Genomic DNA, 18,781 nt, shown 5'->3' on the forward strand with positions numbered 1-18,781 from the left:
TCGCCTCTCTCCGCTTGTATCCTATCATTTTTATTTTACATGTATTTAAATTTTAAATTTCAATTGTTCCATCTTCCTTCACTTTCTCATTTTGTTTTCGTACCACGGTCACTCCCAGCTCGACCGCCACAACAGTCGGAGCTGTTCCAAAATCCATCGCGAATAATCGCTAATTTTGGTCCTTTACTACGTTTATAATCATTTCATAAGCTAAATCATATGTAATAATTTATAAGTCCACAGCCTTCGTGTACCTATATCTGTAATTCAGTTACTCGGCCCATTTAGAGCCATTGTTTAAACTTTACTTCTTTAATAAATTTTGTGGTTTCCCGTTTCATTGCCGTGAACCTGTTCACGGCTAGTTAGGGTTACAACCCTTTCACTTAGTATTGTAAAAAGTTTTGGAGGTCCACACAAGGAACACCAGTTTTTTCATACTGACCTCGGCAGCTTTAACCCATTTGCCGGTATCTCGGTCCTTCTTCTCAACGATGTAAGCAGTGATGGGTGCACCGCCGTCGTTGGCGGGCTTCTCCCACTTGAGGTCCACGTGGTCTTTGCTCCAGTCCTTGAATTCTGGCTTACCTGGCGGGTCGGGCTCGCCTAGAAAATTAAAAACAGATTAGTGACTTTGCTACATTATTATCTATATAAAGGTGTTAAACAATATTACCCTTTAATAAGTGAGCCATAAAATACACTTTGATATGACTTACTTATTGCATCACGATTAGTGAACGATATTTTTAAAAACTTTTCAAGTCAATTTAATATTTCGTTACATTACATACAAATTTCAACCAAAAAGCTGGAATTCCCTTATACTTTTTTGTTGAATGCGTAAGACAGCTCTCAGAACCAAAAGGTCGGCCAGGGACATACAGGATAGCAACGTTGGTATGGAAGATTACGGAAATGGTCAATTTGAACAAATTAGGTACAATTTGATTTGCCTTTACTGTCGTAGTTGTATATTTACAGTTTGGGATTCGGGTATTATGTAGGACTCGTATTTTTTATACTAACAACCTAAAAAACAACTTACCATACGGATTCTTAGCAGTAGTAGCCTGCTCAGTAACAAGCGGCTCACTCTCTCCTTCAGGGTTAACAGCCTTAACCCTGAAGAGGTAGTCTTTCCCTTCGTTCAACCCTGTGACATCCGCCTCTGGGGTCTTGGTGGTGCAGACTGGCACCCATCGTCCGGACTCAGTGTCCATCCGTTCAACGACGTAGTTTTCAACAGGTTCACCACCGTCGTCTTCTGGTGGTTCCCATTTGAGCTTGCAGCCGTCGGCTTTGACATCGGAGACCTTATAAGGTTTTTCTTAATTAATAATTTGTCCTTTTGTACAAAGCTTTTTTATTACACGTAAAGTTCTCAACAGGTTTGGGATGAAATAGATAAAAGCCAGCAGCTGGCTATCTTCTCGTAGCTGTATTACAAAAAGTTTTACGTTATAATTGTAACTTTTTTTTATAAAAAAAAAACCGACCTCAAAAGTTCTTGGAATTACATCTATTTGCCAAGCTTCATTGAAATCGGTTACCGGAAAGGCGCGATTCACCGGATTCATCCCCTAGTTTGCCACCCATAGAGGTGAAATATTTTCTTCAAATTTAAATGGGACCACTGTTGAGGTATCCTCTTTACAAAAAAGAAAGAATCATCAATACCGATGCTAAAATCAGGCCGGAGTTATCGCGTTCCTTTTTTTTTTAAATCGGCCATAGATATAAAATGTAAATTTCACAATTATTTCTCAACGACTACTGTCAGTCACTCCAGACTTAACTCTGCACAAAACGAGACTATAATGAGTCTCGTCTCGGCAGAAGAAATTACATTATAAGGCCAACACACAGGCTCCTTGGTACAAAATTACTATATGCAAGTATATAATTACGTACCTTGAGCGGTCCCTTCGGCTTGGAAGGCTTGCTGACGACGTCAATTTCGATTTCAACTGAGTCAGTGCCAGAGTCATTTTTGGCTGTCACCACGTACTTGCCGGTGTCAGCGCGCGTGCACTTCAGCAACGCGAATGATGTGTGGTAATCTTTGTTTTCAATCTTCAACCTGTGAAGGATTCGTATGTTTATATTTAGATTTCTATATAAGTATAGTCTGTCTTTTTTGAAGACGGAGTAAAATGACCGTTCATTGCGCAAAAGTGTTGCCCGTTTGCGAGCAGCTAGTAATTGCAGTCGATAAATATTCTATCGACTATCGACTGAATGTTGGTCACGCATATGGAATAAATAGTCTAAAAACAGTCCTCGGCCTATCGTTTGTCCAATTACTGAGAACAGATGCAATTAAAATGTAAATTTTTATAAGTTGATACACACATTCACTGTACTGTATTTAGAATGATGTCTTTAAATAATACAAAGAGGAGACGTATTTTAATGTTTTTCATTTTAATACAAATTAGATAATCAAATCCGCTTATTGTTGTTAAAATGCATGTGAATAAAAATTTATTTTGGTTCTAGTAGGCCAACTGTCAAAATAAGAATAAAGATGGCAATAACGCAATTAGTAGTCATTATAACGTCGTAACATTCACAATTAAGTAATTTTTGGCAATATTTTATAATCTTTGACAATCTATCGACAAAACTATCGACAGCAACAACATGACTATTTAAAATTTTATGAAAACTGGCAACCTTGCAAATGTTATTTTACTTCGGACTATAGGTATTTCATAAAACGTCATATATAATATAGTTAGATAAGAAGTACCTATGGCGAATAAAGCATTTAAAAAATCCACCTGATATTAACCCGTATCCGCTTCTAAACTAGAAGCTTTTGTAAAAGCTATTTTAAAAGGTGTAATCAACAAAACAAAATATGACAGATATATACTGACCTCTCTTCAGGTTTAAGAGCATTGCCATTGAAAGTCCAAGTGATGGTGGGCTCTGGTTCACCCTTGACGTCGGCTTCGAACTTGAGCGGCTCACCGATCTTGATCTTCCTCTTTTGGAGGTTCTTGCGGTCGATCTTTGGAGCCACTGAAATTATAATCATTCCTTGGCTAGAAACTACTTTTGTTCTCTGAGATACAATTCTAAAATATATGTAAAGGCATTTGGAAAAGAAGAAGCCAAGTCAAGTAGACCGTTTATCGCAGCTGGATCGCCTTTGGACATTTGTGAATTTTCTTTCTTGAGTTAGAAGCTCGAAATACAAGATGGACTTCATAATACTCTAAGAAATCCCAAAGCATTTGTAAGTTATTTCGGACATTTAAGTAACTTTACGATATCATCTATATCGTAAACCTTATCAATTCAATTTCAAAGTTTCTTATTTTCTTAGGTATTAATACTTAACTGAACACTTAAAAATAATTAATATTACAAACAATAATTATACCTCTTTCCTATTAATCTGCATTCGAGTCCAGTTCTCATGAAACGAACTCTAGACCCTGAATGCAATAATACTCAGGAGGCCGTTACCGCTGCCGCGAATTCTGCGCATCAAGGAAGCCACTCTTTCGCCGCAAAGCCATCTACGTGCGAGTTAGCAAACATTCGGACTGCCACGCAGAGATCCCAGGTTCGATTCCCGGGCCGGGAGAAATATTTGTATGGCCTACATTTATTTCTCTCGTGAGTTTGGGTGTAATTTGTGGTTGTCTATGTGTGTGTGTCCATGGTACCCGCGACACAGTGTTTCCCTAATGTGGGGTTATGTTGAGTGTGTGCGTTATTATTATTCCCGATGCACTACAGAAGTGTGGCAGCTGCAACAGCATCCTGAATATATTATATAAAACTTATAGGGCGCTGAGATCTATATGGGTGTAGTTGACCCACAGGAAGACTGAGATTATCGGTCAAGGATTCAAAAAGACTCAGCATCTTTTACTGTACTTACAGAATCTTGGCTTAGCAATAACGGAGCGACTCGGGTCCGAGGGTTCGCCTGGACCTGCCTTATTGACGGCCATAACGCGGAATTCGTACTCGTGTCCTTCTTCTACGTCGGTCACGCGACCCGTTGGGCGATCGCCTGATGTACGGAGGCAGTCTTGCCATGACCTGGAAAGTTGGTCAGAAAAGTTAATAAATAAAACACATTCCTACAGTTTGTCATACTTTTATGGATCTTGACCCCCTCTTCCTCATCCATGTCACAAAATGTGCCATTTATGTCAACCAACAAAGCGTAAGAGTTATAAATATCACTATTTTTGACATTTTGACCAAATATCGTACTTTAAAATAAACATTTTTTAAATTGAGAACTACAGGACATTTGCTATTTTATTATCCGTTAATATTTTTAATAACTCAAACTAAATGGTTGGCCTTAATTTACAGTGCCGCGGAACGGAATGGAAGCGATGTTTGATAACGAAATTGGAGGTGGTGTAATGAACTTTCTGTCAATTGTGTAACGTACAAACTACAAGGGAATTCGCTTAGCGTTCATTATGCTTGTGTTGCTTTGTTGTTGAACCAACTTACACAAATCAGACATACTGGCTTCAATGTTGATATATCTATTAGTGTATCCTTGAAGAAATTGGACATACCTGCCACCTTTCTCTCTCTTCTGAATGATATATCCAGTGATGGGCGCACCACCGTCTTCCTTGGGTGGTGACCATTCCAGTTCCACGAAATCCTTGTCCCAGTTTCGGGGTTCTGGACGACCGGGCTTGCCGGGTTCGTCTGCAAATGTTAATCAGACATTGTCATCTCTATTATAACTAAATAATTAGATATAATATAGAGGAAGGAAATTAAATATTGAGCTCGTACAGGATAGAAATAGAAGTGACTCTATAACTAAAGAAGAATACTCACCGAAAGGATTTTTAGCAATGATCGGCTTTTCAGTCTCGAGTTCCTCGGATTCGCCCTCCTTGTTGACGGCCTTGACGCGGAACTTATATGGCTTGCCTTCTTGCAATCCCGTGATGTTGGCTTTGCAGTCTTTCGCCGTACCGCACGGTATCCATTGTCCTGAGAAAACGAAGCAGTTAGTAATTTAACAGCTATAAATTCAAATGAAATCTAGTGGTTTTTGTTCCTGGCAACGAAAAACGGATGTGTTTAAAATAAATTTCGTTTGCATTCGTGAGAATTGATACACAGAATTTGCGAATTCTTTGGGATCGATCTTTAGTTACATAGTAGGCAACAATAACGTGCGTGACTTGACGCATCTATGATAATCTCATGAAAATAGCTTATATAAAAATGAAAGAAGTGAATTTATGCTTGACCTAAAATTCTTTTGTTAATTTGAGAGAATGATACTTTTATTTATAACACAAACACAAAACTTACCAGAAACTGGATCAAGTTTCTCGATCTCATAGTATTCAATAGGCGATCCGCCGTCGTCTTCTGGTTTCTTCCATGAAAGCGTGCATCCGCTTTTTGTGACGTCCGCCACATCCAGTGGACCTTTCGGTTTGGATGGCTTGCCTGTAACAGATAATGGAATATTCAAAAGTAACGGTTTAAATAAAACGTATGCGCCAGTATTATAACGCGCTTGAGACGACTGTGTGGATGCTACGCACACACTAGCTGAAGTGGCAAAGTTAATTTAAAGGCGAATGGCCACTAAACCCCCTAAAGCATGGAATAGCACAGAATTGAACACACAATAGCAAATCAAGCTAAACGGTTTTGTTTGGATATCGCCTCCAGAAATCAGCAACAGAGACGCAGAGAGCAGCAGAGAAAGATCCAGCAATGTTTTGCTTGCTATGCTGCTGTCCGTACACAACACCCGTGTTAATACATCGCGGACAAAGTTTTTTTTTATAATAATTAGCGACGGGACCAACAAGTCATGCTGGTGGTAAGCGACACCAATCCATAACAGTTGCAGTGCCACTCAGAGCTTTTAATCGCAAAAATCTGAGGGGCTTTTTTAAATAGAAAACCAGTTGGTTATTAGATCTGAGGGGCACTTCCACTGTGTCTGTTACCCTAAGGCACAAGTTGACAAATCCCTTGCCTGTAATTTCACCAGCACCCCAAAATATATCCATCAGGAGAACTGTGTATAATTTACATAATTAAAACTGTATGAAACTTACCAAGAATAGTAATTTCAACTTCAGCCTCATCTTCACCAACCTCATTCTTAGCCTTAATCACGTATCTTCCACTGCTCGCTCGTTTACTCTTCGTCATCAAGAACTTGGTGTTGTAGTCCACATTAATGATTTCAAGATTATCTGCGGACTTGAGTTCCTGGTCTTTGAAATACCAGGTAACTGTTGCCGGTGGTTCACCGAAGACCTTGACGTCTAGAGAGACTGGCAGACCAGCCTTGACAGTGACGGGGTTCAGGTTTGTGCGATCGATCCTTGGTTTCACTGGATAATTTCAAATTAGTAATTAAAATAATAACGAAATAAAGCGTTATTTCGTAAATAATAACAATAAACAGTAAATAAACTTGGGTGCTTACAGAATCGAGGTTTAGCGGTATGCCAGTTGGTGTTCTCCGACGGCTCGGATTGGCCGGCCTTGTTGAGAGCACGGATGCGGAATTGGTATTGGTTACCTTCCTCCAGCTTTGGTACTGTGCCTTGGCAAACGTTGCCTTGAATTTCAGCCGCCTGGATAAACAATTCAAGAACTATGATCAGACGACCACACCCTGTCTCGTATATCCGTCGGTACGAGAAGATCTTTCAGTATTTTTATTATTATATATTTTATGTCATTTATTATTAATCATTTCTTTATGTTTCTCAGCCTGTTGGCTGTCTTGAATCACACTTACGGACCGAAATCAAATATTATTATCATGGGGAATTCTTCCGACGCACCTTAATGAGTGATAATACATGTAGTGTGAGCTTTAGTGGCCACACACTACCTGTCTGTTGCTTGCTAAGGTGGCGTACGATTAATGTCGTCCGGATTATAACGGCCTTTTGAATTTAGTACAAATTTTTGCCAGAAGGTCCAGCTTGTTTTTATTATTATTATAATCACTCACCTTAACAAACTCTCCTCTATCTCTGTCCATGACTTCGATAACATATCCCGTAATCGGAGCACCGTTATCCCGAATAGGCGGTTCCCATTTAAGCTTGGCAGATTTCTCGTCCCAATCGATGATTTCTGGTAAGCCAGGAGGTGCTGGCACATCGTATGGGTTCTTGGCCAATGTGCCATGATCAGTTTCTAGTGGTTCAGATTCACCCTCTTCATTGACTGCCTTGACACGGAATTGGTACGTGTGACCTTGTTCTAAGCCTGTGGAGGAATAAAATTATGTGTGTATTAAACAGATAAGTCACCTTTTTAGTAGGGACTTTTGTACTATAAGCAAGTGGAATACGAAATGCATTGTTATTGCATTAATGAAGGCATTTGTGCCTCTGCAAACATAAGTTCTTTGGTTCAAAATACCGTTGAGATAATGAGCGTTATTTAAAACAATGGATGCAATTTGCCTGAAATTCTATGTCAACCTCATAGCAAGTATTTGGATAGCAAAATACTAAACACCGGTCTCTTCGAAATTTCAAAATTGGTTTAGTATAAATACACTTACCAGTAACTGTAGCCTCAGTACTCTCCGGGTCCACAGTACCAGCAGGCACCCATTTGCCAGTGAGAGTATCCATCTTCTCAAGGGCATACGCCTGCAGCGGCAGTCCACCAGTGTGTTTGGGTTTCTTCCACTTTAGTTTGACGCGGTCCGCATGGACGTCGGCGACTTCCAGTGGGCCTTCAGGTTTACCTGGTTTGTCTGGAATCGAAGAAGATAAGTGTGATGAAAAAAGTAGAACGTTTACAATTGTATCTTTACAATTTGCAATCATGATCGTGTCAGAACGGATTCAAATTAAATTTGTAGCAATTCTTTCAAAACAGAAGTGTGGGCTACTTTAATGTCCTCAAAAATTTTTCTATAACGACGACAAGAGTTTGACTGTGATTATGAAAAATACAAGACTTTATAGTTTAGGATGTGACGAAACTTACCGAGAACAGTAATCTCAACCGTGGCTTCGTCGACGCCCGATTCGTTCACAGCCTTCAGCGTGTACACTCCAGAGTTTTGCCACGTCGAGTCGAAGATCTGCATTTTTGTGTTGTAGTCTTCGTTCTCGATCTTGATACCTGGACCTGTTTCCAGGGTCTGTTGGGGAATAAGAGGTTTTAAACAGTGTTTCATTAATAAAGAAAAATTTTTAATTGGTTTCTTAGACCATCGTAGAATTAAATGCCGCATTCAGGTAGCATAGAAATAATGTTAACTGGAAATGGGAAAATACAGGGTAAATAATGCATATTTTTCCATCGGCCAGCTCTTAGTGATGCCCCATTATAGTAAATAATTGTATATAGTTGTATGTAAATAGTTTGCATGTAAAATGTGACAAAAATGTTGTTTACCACTTACGTGTCAATATCGCATAAACTAAGACTTCGAATATTGAAAATAATGCGATGTATTATGGAAAACTATACTCGCCTTGTTGGCGAATGTCCAAGTCTTGGTCGGTGGAGGTTCGCCCTTGATGTCCACGTCTAGCTTGATCGTGGCGCCCGCGCGCACTCGAATGGCCACCATCTTGTCGCGGTTGATGTGCGGTTTTACTGAGAGTAGATTTCATGATTCATTTATAAGATTTCATTAATGTAGGGCATGCCACATGACACTATTGTGCGATAGTTACTATTGTAAATCATTACTGTTGTTAGTAAGCAATCTTCGTAAATGCCTTACAGTAGTCAACTTCTTCGATTTTTTTTATACTTATAGACGGCTTACAATTTCTTTTACTTTTCCAGGTACCTTGTGTTTTAAATTGAAATAAAAATGCTTATGTACTGGACGAATCTTTCACAAGGTGCTCTACTGCTACTAAAACTTCTACACTTAAGTGTTTTAATAAATAATTAAAAATCTTACAGAATCTAGCCTTAGCGACGTGCGGTTGGGTAGGTTCACCAGGTTCACCCGGACCGGCTTTGTTGACGGCTCGTACACGGAATTGGTATGTGTTGCCTTCCTTCAAGTCAGGGACACGCCCTTTGCATTCTGGCGTCTGTTGGGAAAAGGACTTTTAGGATTGTCATTCACAATGGTTGTGACTGTAATAAAGAGAGGGGTTTCGCTTGCCATGTCTAGATCTCTCAAAAAGGTGCACACAATCATAAGATCCATCGTAAATGTTCTACTCACATCGGTAACGAGCGCCTCTTGCCAGCTACCGAACTTTTCCTTCTTCTCAATAATATAACCAGTGATAGGTGCGCCGCCGTTGTTCTTTGGCGCCTCCCATTTCAGGTCCACACGGTCCACGTCCCAGTCATCGATTATTGGCACGGATGGTTTACCAGGAGCATCTGCACAAGCACAGGTCGTATTAGCTTTAGAATAGCCTCCAAGAACCAGCAAACTAAAATGGGAAAAGTACTAGGGCCTAATGTGCATTAAAATATAATTACATGCTTCAGGCCCGAGCAAGTATACCCAAAGCGCCACATCTATCTTGTTATATAATGCTTGTGGCTTTGATGAGGTTTCAACAAAAATTTTAAAACAATGCAGGAATGAATTGGCACCAGTCTTAACGTATTTAATAAATTTATCATTTGAAAGGGGCATGTTTCCAGATCTATTAAAGTTATCGATAGTGAAGCCAACCTATAAGAAAGGGGCAAAGTCTGAGCTATCGAACTACCGCCCAATTACTCTCATCCCGATTTTAGCCAAAGTTTTTGAAAAATGCATGTACATTAGAATAATGGACTATTGCACAAAATTTAACATTATAAGACCAGAACAATTTGGATTCCAAAAGGGAAAATCGACAGCTGAGGCTGTCTTCCATATTGTCGACATGGTCACTAAAGCTCTTGACACAAAAAAGCATAGCACGGTATTGTTTCTAGACATGTCTCAAGCTTTCGATTTTTGTGGCACATGACAGACTGTTGACAAAATTAGAAAAGTATGGCATTAGGGGCATAACACTGAGTTGGTTTAGGTCATACCTATATAACAGACAGCAACGGGTGGAGTTAAACTACCTAGACCAAAATAAAAATGTCAACACATGCTGTTCGGATTATGAATGCAATATGTTTGGTGTTCCTCAAGGAAGCATACTCGGAACATTATTATTCTTATTATATATTAATGACCTGGCATTGATAACTCAGCACAAAATTATTATGTTTGCAGATGACATTGCAATAGTTATAAATTCAGATAATAACGACATCAATCATTATGAAGCAGAAATTAATGACACACTGAAATCCGTAATTGACTGGTTAAATATGAACAATCTACATGTAAATTTAGAAAAAACTAAATATGTTCAATTTGCTGTTAAAGGACGTACACCAATCAATATAAATATAAAATATGATGGAAAGACTCTACAAAAGTTAGACATGGTAAAATTTTTGGGTATCTTAATAGATAAAAATCTGAGCTTTACAAATCACATCGACAGTGTCTGCAGCAAAATAAACAGATTTGTATACGTCCTTCGTAGACTAAGACGAATTACTTCGATAAAAATTTGTTTATTTGCCTATCATGGTTACATTGCGTCGGTACTTCGTTACGGATTAGTTATATGGGGCAATGGAACATATGTTGAACGAGCTTTCATAACTCAAAAAAAAGTGTATTCGAGCAATGTGCGGCTTTGGCCCACGGGAATCTTGTAAGCCACTATTTAAGGATTTGAACATTTTAACTTTGCCTTCTTTGTATATATATGAAGTTTGTAAATTTGTCAAATGCCATTTACAATTGTTCAAGAAATCTATAGAGGTTAATCCACGCGCGAAAAGACACCCAAATAGACTTGTTGTAGAAAACATACCCAAGACTACACTTTATTTAAAAAGTCCATATCATATGTGTATGAAAATTTATAATAGGTTGCCCAACGAAATTAAAAATCTGACGTATAATAGAATGACAACTGAATTATATAAATATTTAATTAAAAAATGTTATTATACTGTAAGTGAATATCTAAGTGACTAAATTTTTGCATGCTATTGTATAATGGCTGAATAGAAGGACTATAATATAACAAACTACCATCCTGTATACTAACCCTATTCAGTGCAAATAAACTTTATTTCATTTCATATTTAATTTCATTCATTTCATATAGTTCTAGGCAACACTGACAGACCTCCTTGTCCGTTTTTCAATGAACTTGTCCAAGTATATCTTAGTCTTACTTACCATAAGGATTCTTAGCAATAATCGAGTGGTCAGTCTTCAACGGCTCCGACTCGCCCTCCTCGTTGACAGCTTTGACCCTAAACTCGTATTCTTCTCCCTCCTGAAGACCTTTGATGTCCATCTCTGTGTCATCGGTCTTTCCAACTGGGACCCAGCGGCCGGTGGCTTTGTTAAGCTTCTCGACCACATAACCGGTAACGGGCTTGCCTGGGGAAGTAAGATATGATCACTAAAGACCAAAAATACCTTCATCTACTCGTCGTGAGGTCGATAGAGACGTTGGACCTACAATAATAATGTGCCAGACAATCACACCAATTGCCTGGTCTCAAACTAAGGAATTCCCTGTACTATGGGTACCGGAGCAAAGGAATTCACTCTGGGGCATTATCCGGAACACCAAACCAGAACGACAATTTTGAAAAGTCATTTCCCAAATTGGTCCTACCAGGAATCGTACCCGGGACTTATGCATCCATCGCCCACAGTGCAAACCGTTGCGTCACCGAGGTCATCTACACTAAATCGTAAAGTAATCCACATTTTTTGTTAATAATAACCCAAATGACCAAGACCATCGTAAAAATGGCCGATCAAGGAGCTATGGAAAGCCCAATAGGCTACGAAGGCCAGTAAAAGAACGGATGGTAAGAAAGTAAAATATGTTTAAATTATTACTAAAACCATGTCTTTCTACGTTTGGACACCACATTTTAAGCAGCAGTCGACACTTACCACCATCGTCTTCGGGTTTCTTCCAAGCCAGTTTACATCCAGCCTTGGTAACATCAGACACCTTAAGTGGACCTCCAGGTTTGCCAGGAGCGGAAAGTACTGTGATCTCAACATCCGCCTCATCCTTGCCATGTTCGTTGGTAGCCAGGATACGGTAAGTGCCGGTCATTGCACGCACTGCTTCCTTGACGTCTAGTTTAGTGTTATAATCTACATTGATTACGTTTTCTGTGACCTGCGAATAAAAATGGCGTTGAAATAAGTTTATATATCATACAATCATTCTAAATAAAACTCCGGGTGCAGGTTTCTGAAATAAATTGAATTTGTAGAGCGTCGTCTCTTTCACACATACTGTGTGACGTTGTCGTTAATTTATGAGTTATGGCCAATAGTGTTTTTGTAAAGCTTGATGAGGAAAATTTATGGCCTGGTATTATAAGTACTATATCCTAAATTTCAAGTTACTCAGCAACATTACTATTCTGACATGGAATATCCTGTATTTGGCACATAATGAGTGTGTACTTTCAACTTTTATATCTTTCTGTAAAAGATCTCGATACTTCAAAGACAATTCCCAGTGAACTTAACTATTTATCCATGAGGTCGCCATAAAGGAGTACCGTTTTATTCACGGTCACGATTTTTGATAATAAATTACTTTGAGATCTCCAAGAAGCATTTCACCAAATCTGAAGTTTAAGAAATTTTTACCTCTTTTTCTTCTCCCTTCCATTTCTGGAACCACTGCACTTTGGGTGCAGGTTCACCCTTGACATTGACATCGAAGAAGATCGGCTTGCCAGCGCGGACGGCAAGCGCCTTTAGGTTGGTGCGATCGATGCGTGGTTTCACTGAAGATGTACATTGTAGTGGTTAAAAGGGTTGGTAGCTAAAAAGTTGGTGGTTAAAATTGTTGGCAATTGAGAAGCAATTGTTCAGCCAACCACATTCCACAAAAGCAAGTCGTCCGTAACAAATCCTTATAATGAAACCAGCATATCGAAGAAGGAACACTTCGAAAACGTGAAAGAAGTTCCCAACCCAAGTACAGCCTGTGTGGTGACCCATGGCTAAACCTCGTCAAGGGTTGATGATCAAGGTTCTTTTACGCAGAGGTCACGTAATAATAGTCGTTATTCCTTCCCATTACCTATCAGACAGTGACCATTCTTGATAACGCGTTAGCGTGGCTGATCGTGAGTCGTAAATTTTAGCACTCCTATGGAATTGAAGCGCTGACTCACCTTGAGCTTTTGAGCTTATCTAGATCCGGACTCAGTAAAACAAGTACTGTTGCTTTGCGTTAGAACATCCACTCATGCGGATTTTTAAATACAGATACATAAAGTAGAACAGTAATACTCACAAGCCTTATGCCTAATAGTGGTCATCTTGGTAGGATCTGAAGGCTCAGACTGTCCGGCCTTATTGACGGCAATCACGCGGAACTGATACTCGCTGCCTTCAGGCAGACCATCCACTTTGCCGGAGGTTGCGGTACCAGGCACCTGTGGGTGGTATTTTCGTTTATATTTGGTATCAAAATCTCTATAAATACTGATTCACGGACAATGCTCTCTGGTTACTTTTGTCTTTACTATATTAAGTAACCTTTAAGTTAAGATTTATATTTAAATGTAAGATATTGGCAGAAGTTTGTCACTATGATTTTAGTGCAAAGTCCAGATGCCACGGAGTCGCGGCTATATTCAAACTGCTCTACGCCTGCGTCTCAAGTGGCGTATTTTTGCATTTAGAATGCAGCTCATGCGATCACAAATTCACAAGACAAAGAATAAGTTAAATATTTTATTAACTTAGTAATTACATTGTAAGTTTTGAGCATTGCAAAATCTGACCTCCTGAAAGAATATTCTGTGAAGAAAAATCATTGAATAAAATTAAGGTACCTCTGCAGCATTCTCCCATTCGCCGCCTTTGGGTTTCTTCTGGATGATGTACTTCTGTATGGGCGCTCCGCCGTCGGACTTGGGTGGATCCCATTTGATCTCCGCGCTTTGGTTGTCATGGTCAGCGACTTCCACGTTCGCCGGCTTGTCTGATATGTCTGTAGCAATACAGAAGGGTTTGTTAGTAATCTATACACCTATTGGTAGCAGGTTCGATTCCTAAGATTATCCTATAATTCAATATTCGACCTCTGCACGATTCAGTACAGAAAATTAGTCAGTGATGAAATCTGTCGCTCTCAGAAACATGTAAAATTTTCAAGTTGCAAGAATTGAAGGTAACATTGTACTTCGTAGTTTTCGAATTCTGCACAAATGCAGGCATAAAAAATTGTCATGAGGATAGGAACCAGCCTAAAAAAGTAACTATTAGAAGACATGTCAACTGAAGGATGAAGGCAGCAAGAAATTAACCCAGGTTTATAAAGCCTATTTCTCTTTGATTCCTAGCAAGTTTTTTTTCCTAGCAAGATTTGAGGGGCACCTCCACTGCACCCGTCTTGCGACAAAACTTAATAAGCCCCCTGTGACCATAGTATCACCAGCACCCCAAACCGGATCACATTACTGCTAGGCGGCAAAACTAGATATGGTGGCAGTGTTTCCCCGGAAGAACTCTTTCACAAGGACCAGAAGAAGTTTAGATGTTAATTACAATTACATTAGAATTAGCTTGACGTATCCTACTGCTTGGCAAAGGCCTCCCCCTCCACGCAACTCAATCCTGAGCTAACAGGTTTTCATAATATACGATAATAATACTTGTACTTTACTGACCGAATGGATTCTTGGCAAGCGTCGCACGTTCAGTTTCGAGCGGCTCAGAGTCACCCTCATCATTGACAGCTGTCACTCTGAACTTGTATTGGTGACCTGGCTCCAGACCTGTAACTTCCATTTCTAGGGGCTTCTTGTCACCGGCCACTCTGAAAAAGTAAATCGTTTATAAAATGTTATTATTATATAAAATGTTATTATATTATATTGTTATATAAATTTGTAAATTAACATTTTTAATAGTTGACAAATTAACAGTGACTATTGAGGTAAACATTTCTAGTAACTATGTCAGCAATCACGTTTTATAAAACCCCTCTTAAAATTTTTAACCAATTTTGTGTTAACAAATTTAAATCATACTAATATATATAATACTAATATATACATAATACTATTAATTACTGTATTTATGGAACCATTTATAATGCAATAATCTATAATGCATACCTGCCAACTCTAACCCATTTGCCGGTAGCGAGGTCCATCTTTTCGAGCTCGTACTCCTTGATGGGTGAGCCACCATCGTCTTCCGGCTTCTCCCATTTGACTTTGCAGCCCTCGGCATGCACATCGAAAACGTCCAATGGGCCTATTGTAAGAAATCAATCTAATTACAACAGAACATAATCGTACAAACTAACAATTCTGAAAAAAAGTCTGTAGTAATATAATATTTTTGCATTGTTTTTTTTTTATTATTTTATTATATAGTTTAATTTTGTTTTGTTGTGCACCTAAACCCGTTATTTTTTTTTTTTTTTTTTAATAACGCACACACTCAACATAGCCCCTCACTAGGGAAATCCTGTGTCGCGGGTGCTATGGACACACAAATAGACAACCACAAATTACACTGAAACTCACGAGACTCAAACTCACTCCCGGCCCGGGAATCGAACCTGGGACCTCTGCGTGGCAGTCCGGCATGGTAACCGTTCGGCCACGGAGGCAGTCAATTCTTTTTGGTGTTATTGTCAGTTATTGCAATTATTGTGTCCTGTATTTTGGTCTGCAGTAAGAAATTTCTTTGAGAAATAAGCAGTACCTTTTGTTTATGTATTCCGTTTTACTAAATGTTATTTGTGTTTTCCTATGCAATAAATAATTAAATAAACAATTATATATATCTGCACCATCAAGGAAAGCGCGTATAGTTAAGAAAACTTCTAATGAATGTTTTCGAAAAGGACCAATTTTATATTTAAAAAAACCACTTTCTCCATCATTGACCACATTGCACTTTTCTTTTGACGTATAAAAAGCTACTGTTATTGAACTATATGAGCTACTAAAGCGGTGACGTACTCGCTCTCATACGCTAAAATGTGCACTCACAAAATTTACTTCTATAGTCTGGCGATTGATTGAAGTTAAAAAAACATACCTTTAGGCGCACTAGGTTTGCTGAGGACAGTAAGTTCAACGGTTTCCTCGTCGAATCCATTGCAATTCTCGGCACGCAGCGTGTATTTGCCTGTGTCACGGCGCACGGTGTTGACGATGGTGAAGTCAGTATGGTACTCTTTGTTCTCGATTTTGATGCGCTCAGTATTCACTAGCTTAATGTTCTCGCGCCATGACCTGATATTAACGTATTATAATTAAATAGGGGGTTGGGGTTGGGGGGTCTTTGCATGTGAATGTTTCAAATGGACTCCAGCTACCACCATTACAGTGAAAGCATCACAGATATTCTATATTGCACTAGACAATGATATTATTAACTAGTCCAAACTAAAGAATTACCATGTGAGTATTAGAGCAATAGAAATTATCTCAAAAGATACAGTGCACCCAGAATAAATTTAAGAGATTAATTGAAAGAACTTGCGTCCTCTTTTTCTTTTCTGCACCTCCAAGATATATTAATTATAAACAACTTCATAACACTGGTATAAACACTTAATACCCTTTAATAGATACTCTGTCCCTGACTATTATATTGCATACTACAATTTTTAAAAATAAAACTTACCAAGTTGTCTCTGGTGGAGGTTCACCAATCACATCCACAGACCATTTGTGGGTGCGACCAGCTTTGATGATGACCGATTTGAATGTGCTGCGCTCAATGCGTGGTCTCACTATAAAAATCACAATATAATTGTCACAACTAGACACATTTACATGAATTGCAAAACTTGTAAAAATCAAAGGTATTAGTCCTCGATCACACTAGAAGTGGCAATCGGTTTGTGTCCATATGATATGGAGAAATTTACTTTTTCTCTCGCTCATCAGCTTTCAAATTAGCCACATACACTCTATCGACAGACAACTAAAATTATTTAAAACTAGCAGAATTCAGTTCCAGATGGAGATTGGAGTTTGAAAATTTAAGGCAATTACTTTAATAGATTCCTTTTGAAAAATTGGCTATTACCCCTATTCTTGACTGAGGTATCAACAGTCTTTTAGCTTAGCAAGCTTTAGGGTAAATAGATTGAGAATGTAACCAGAAATAGAGACGAAATAAGGGCCATCCGTCTCTGGCAACTCATCAGGCAAATGAGCCTTATATCACTTTTAAATATAATAATAATAATAACGTACAAACTCAACATAGCCCCGCACTAGGGAAACCCTGTGTCGCGAGTGCCATGGACACACACATAGACAACCACAAACTACACACGAACTCACGAGAGAAATAAATGAAGACAATATATATATTTCTCCCGGCCCGGGAATCGAACCTGGGACATCTGTGTGGCAGTCCATGGTAACCGTTCAACCACGGAGGCAGTTATCAATATATCAACTCTCATTTGCGCTGAAATCTCAAATTAGAAATCTGAAATAGTACAGCACTAACAACTAACCTGTGTGTACGTCTCCATATATTCCAAAAATATTCTGTATCTATTGTAATAAAGATAATATCTGTAACCTTGGGGCTGTTCCAATCGGTAGTGTGGGAAAAACAGCAAAACTTCTAATTGCAAAACAAACGGAATCACATTTCATAGGTAATTAAATATTAAATATGTAATTTAGCAATTTTCGCCCATTATAGCAAATCTCAAGTTAAACTGGTCGATTTAAAGTGAAACAATTGACGGCATCCATCAATTGTTTGGAATTCGGGCTGATCAATCGGAGCGCTGTTGTCACAGTAATGATTGGGCAGAACAGTTTTCTAACAAATTAAATGATATTTCATCTCTATTTCTGGTTATATACTCGGTGGGTAAATACTACAAATAATACACTGATATTAGTCTCTTAGTGAAAGGTGGATTTATTTTATATTAATAAATTACTTTACTGCATTTGCTCTCGTTATGATCTAGCTATATTTATTTTATTTCAGTTACTCTCATAAGTAATTTTTAATGTGCTCTTTTATACTGGAAACTTATGATCAGGCTTCATTAAGCAAAGGTAGTAAAATGTGACTAAAAATATACTTACAGTTCCTATGTTTGCAGAGATGGTTGTCAGTGGGCTGTGAAGCTTCACCAACACCTGCCTTGTTGTATGCCTTCACTCGGAACTGGTACACTACTTTTTCTTTAAGGCCCTCAACTTTGTATTCTGTCTTGGTGTCTTCTGTCTTTACCACCTGGAAATATAGTACAATAAATAAGAGGGCTGTTACAGACAAATAAACATTATCAGACTTACTTGAACAATATCTATAAACTGCAGCTATGTTTATTAAAGTTAATTGTTCCTTACAATGTAAAATCAAAATTTAAGGATAACTACATTGACCTACCAATAAATGGACATCGGGTTCGCGCTTAAAAGTGTCCGCATCTATAGGGCGTTAAAACCACATACAGAGCGTCAATCGCGCAACAGTCTTCGTTTGTTCGACTGTCAGCGCAATTGTTAATTATTCAGTACCACATAATAATAACTTGTAAAAATTACTGCAGTAAAGTGTAAAAACAGGGTTTTCTATCATATTTTCACTAAACAATTATATTGTGTTATCATAGTTCTCATTTCAAAATGTTATTTTGTACAGTTTTATAGTATTTAATTTATATATAAATGAATCGTAAATATAAATTACAAAAACACACAAAATAATCAAATAGCTAAC

The 18,781-nt window shown here is 38.5% G+C and overlaps 1 protein-coding gene across 15 annotated transcripts in view; it reads right to left on the reverse strand.

Moving 5' to 3' along the window:
- Nucleotides 1-18,781, reverse strand: part of LOC113228215 (twitchin) — a 116,321-nt gene that overhangs the window by 56,011 nt on the left and 41,529 nt on the right. For all 15 annotated transcript variants that reach the window (XM_026461477.1, XM_026461476.1, XM_026461475.1 and 12 more), the window contains 26 exons: nucleotides 18,142-18,292; nucleotides 16,703-16,811; nucleotides 16,112-16,308; nucleotides 15,175-15,316; nucleotides 14,725-14,873; nucleotides 13,888-14,045; nucleotides 13,344-13,485; nucleotides 12,689-12,828; nucleotides 11,972-12,206; nucleotides 11,237-11,443; nucleotides 9,203-9,366; nucleotides 8,930-9,065; nucleotides 8,489-8,613; nucleotides 7,996-8,152; nucleotides 7,562-7,759; nucleotides 7,001-7,260; nucleotides 6,464-6,614; nucleotides 6,087-6,368; nucleotides 5,323-5,463; nucleotides 4,837-4,995; nucleotides 4,563-4,701; nucleotides 3,902-4,065; nucleotides 2,886-3,030; nucleotides 1,915-2,083; nucleotides 1,049-1,316; nucleotides 446-606 (listed from right to left, as the gene is read on the reverse strand). In XM_026461477.1, the coding sequence (XP_026317262.1) occupies nucleotides 446-606; nucleotides 1,049-1,316; nucleotides 1,915-2,083; nucleotides 2,886-3,030; nucleotides 3,902-4,065; nucleotides 4,563-4,701; nucleotides 4,837-4,995; nucleotides 5,323-5,463; nucleotides 6,087-6,368; nucleotides 6,464-6,614; nucleotides 7,001-7,260; nucleotides 7,562-7,759; nucleotides 7,996-8,152; nucleotides 8,489-8,613; nucleotides 8,930-9,065; nucleotides 9,203-9,366; nucleotides 11,237-11,443; nucleotides 11,972-12,206; nucleotides 12,689-12,828; nucleotides 13,344-13,485; nucleotides 13,888-14,045; nucleotides 14,725-14,873; nucleotides 15,175-15,316; nucleotides 16,112-16,308; nucleotides 16,703-16,811; nucleotides 18,142-18,292 (4,449 nt within the window). The remainder of the gene's footprint in view (nucleotides 1-445; nucleotides 607-1,048; nucleotides 1,317-1,914; nucleotides 2,084-2,885; nucleotides 3,031-3,901; nucleotides 4,066-4,562; nucleotides 4,702-4,836; nucleotides 4,996-5,322; nucleotides 5,464-6,086; nucleotides 6,369-6,463; nucleotides 6,615-7,000; nucleotides 7,261-7,561; nucleotides 7,760-7,995; nucleotides 8,153-8,488; nucleotides 8,614-8,929; nucleotides 9,066-9,202; nucleotides 9,367-11,236; nucleotides 11,444-11,971; nucleotides 12,207-12,688; nucleotides 12,829-13,343; nucleotides 13,486-13,887; nucleotides 14,046-14,724; nucleotides 14,874-15,174; nucleotides 15,317-16,111; nucleotides 16,309-16,702; nucleotides 16,812-18,141; nucleotides 18,293-18,781) is intronic.

The sequence above is a fragment of the Hyposmocoma kahamanoa genome, unplaced genomic scaffold (assembly GCF_003589595.1).
Source record: "Hyposmocoma kahamanoa isolate Upper Pololo Valley unplaced genomic scaffold, ASM358959v1 224, whole genome shotgun sequence".
In the NCBI taxonomy this organism is placed as follows: Eukaryota; Metazoa; Arthropoda; class Insecta; order Lepidoptera; family Cosmopterigidae; genus Hyposmocoma; species Hyposmocoma kahamanoa.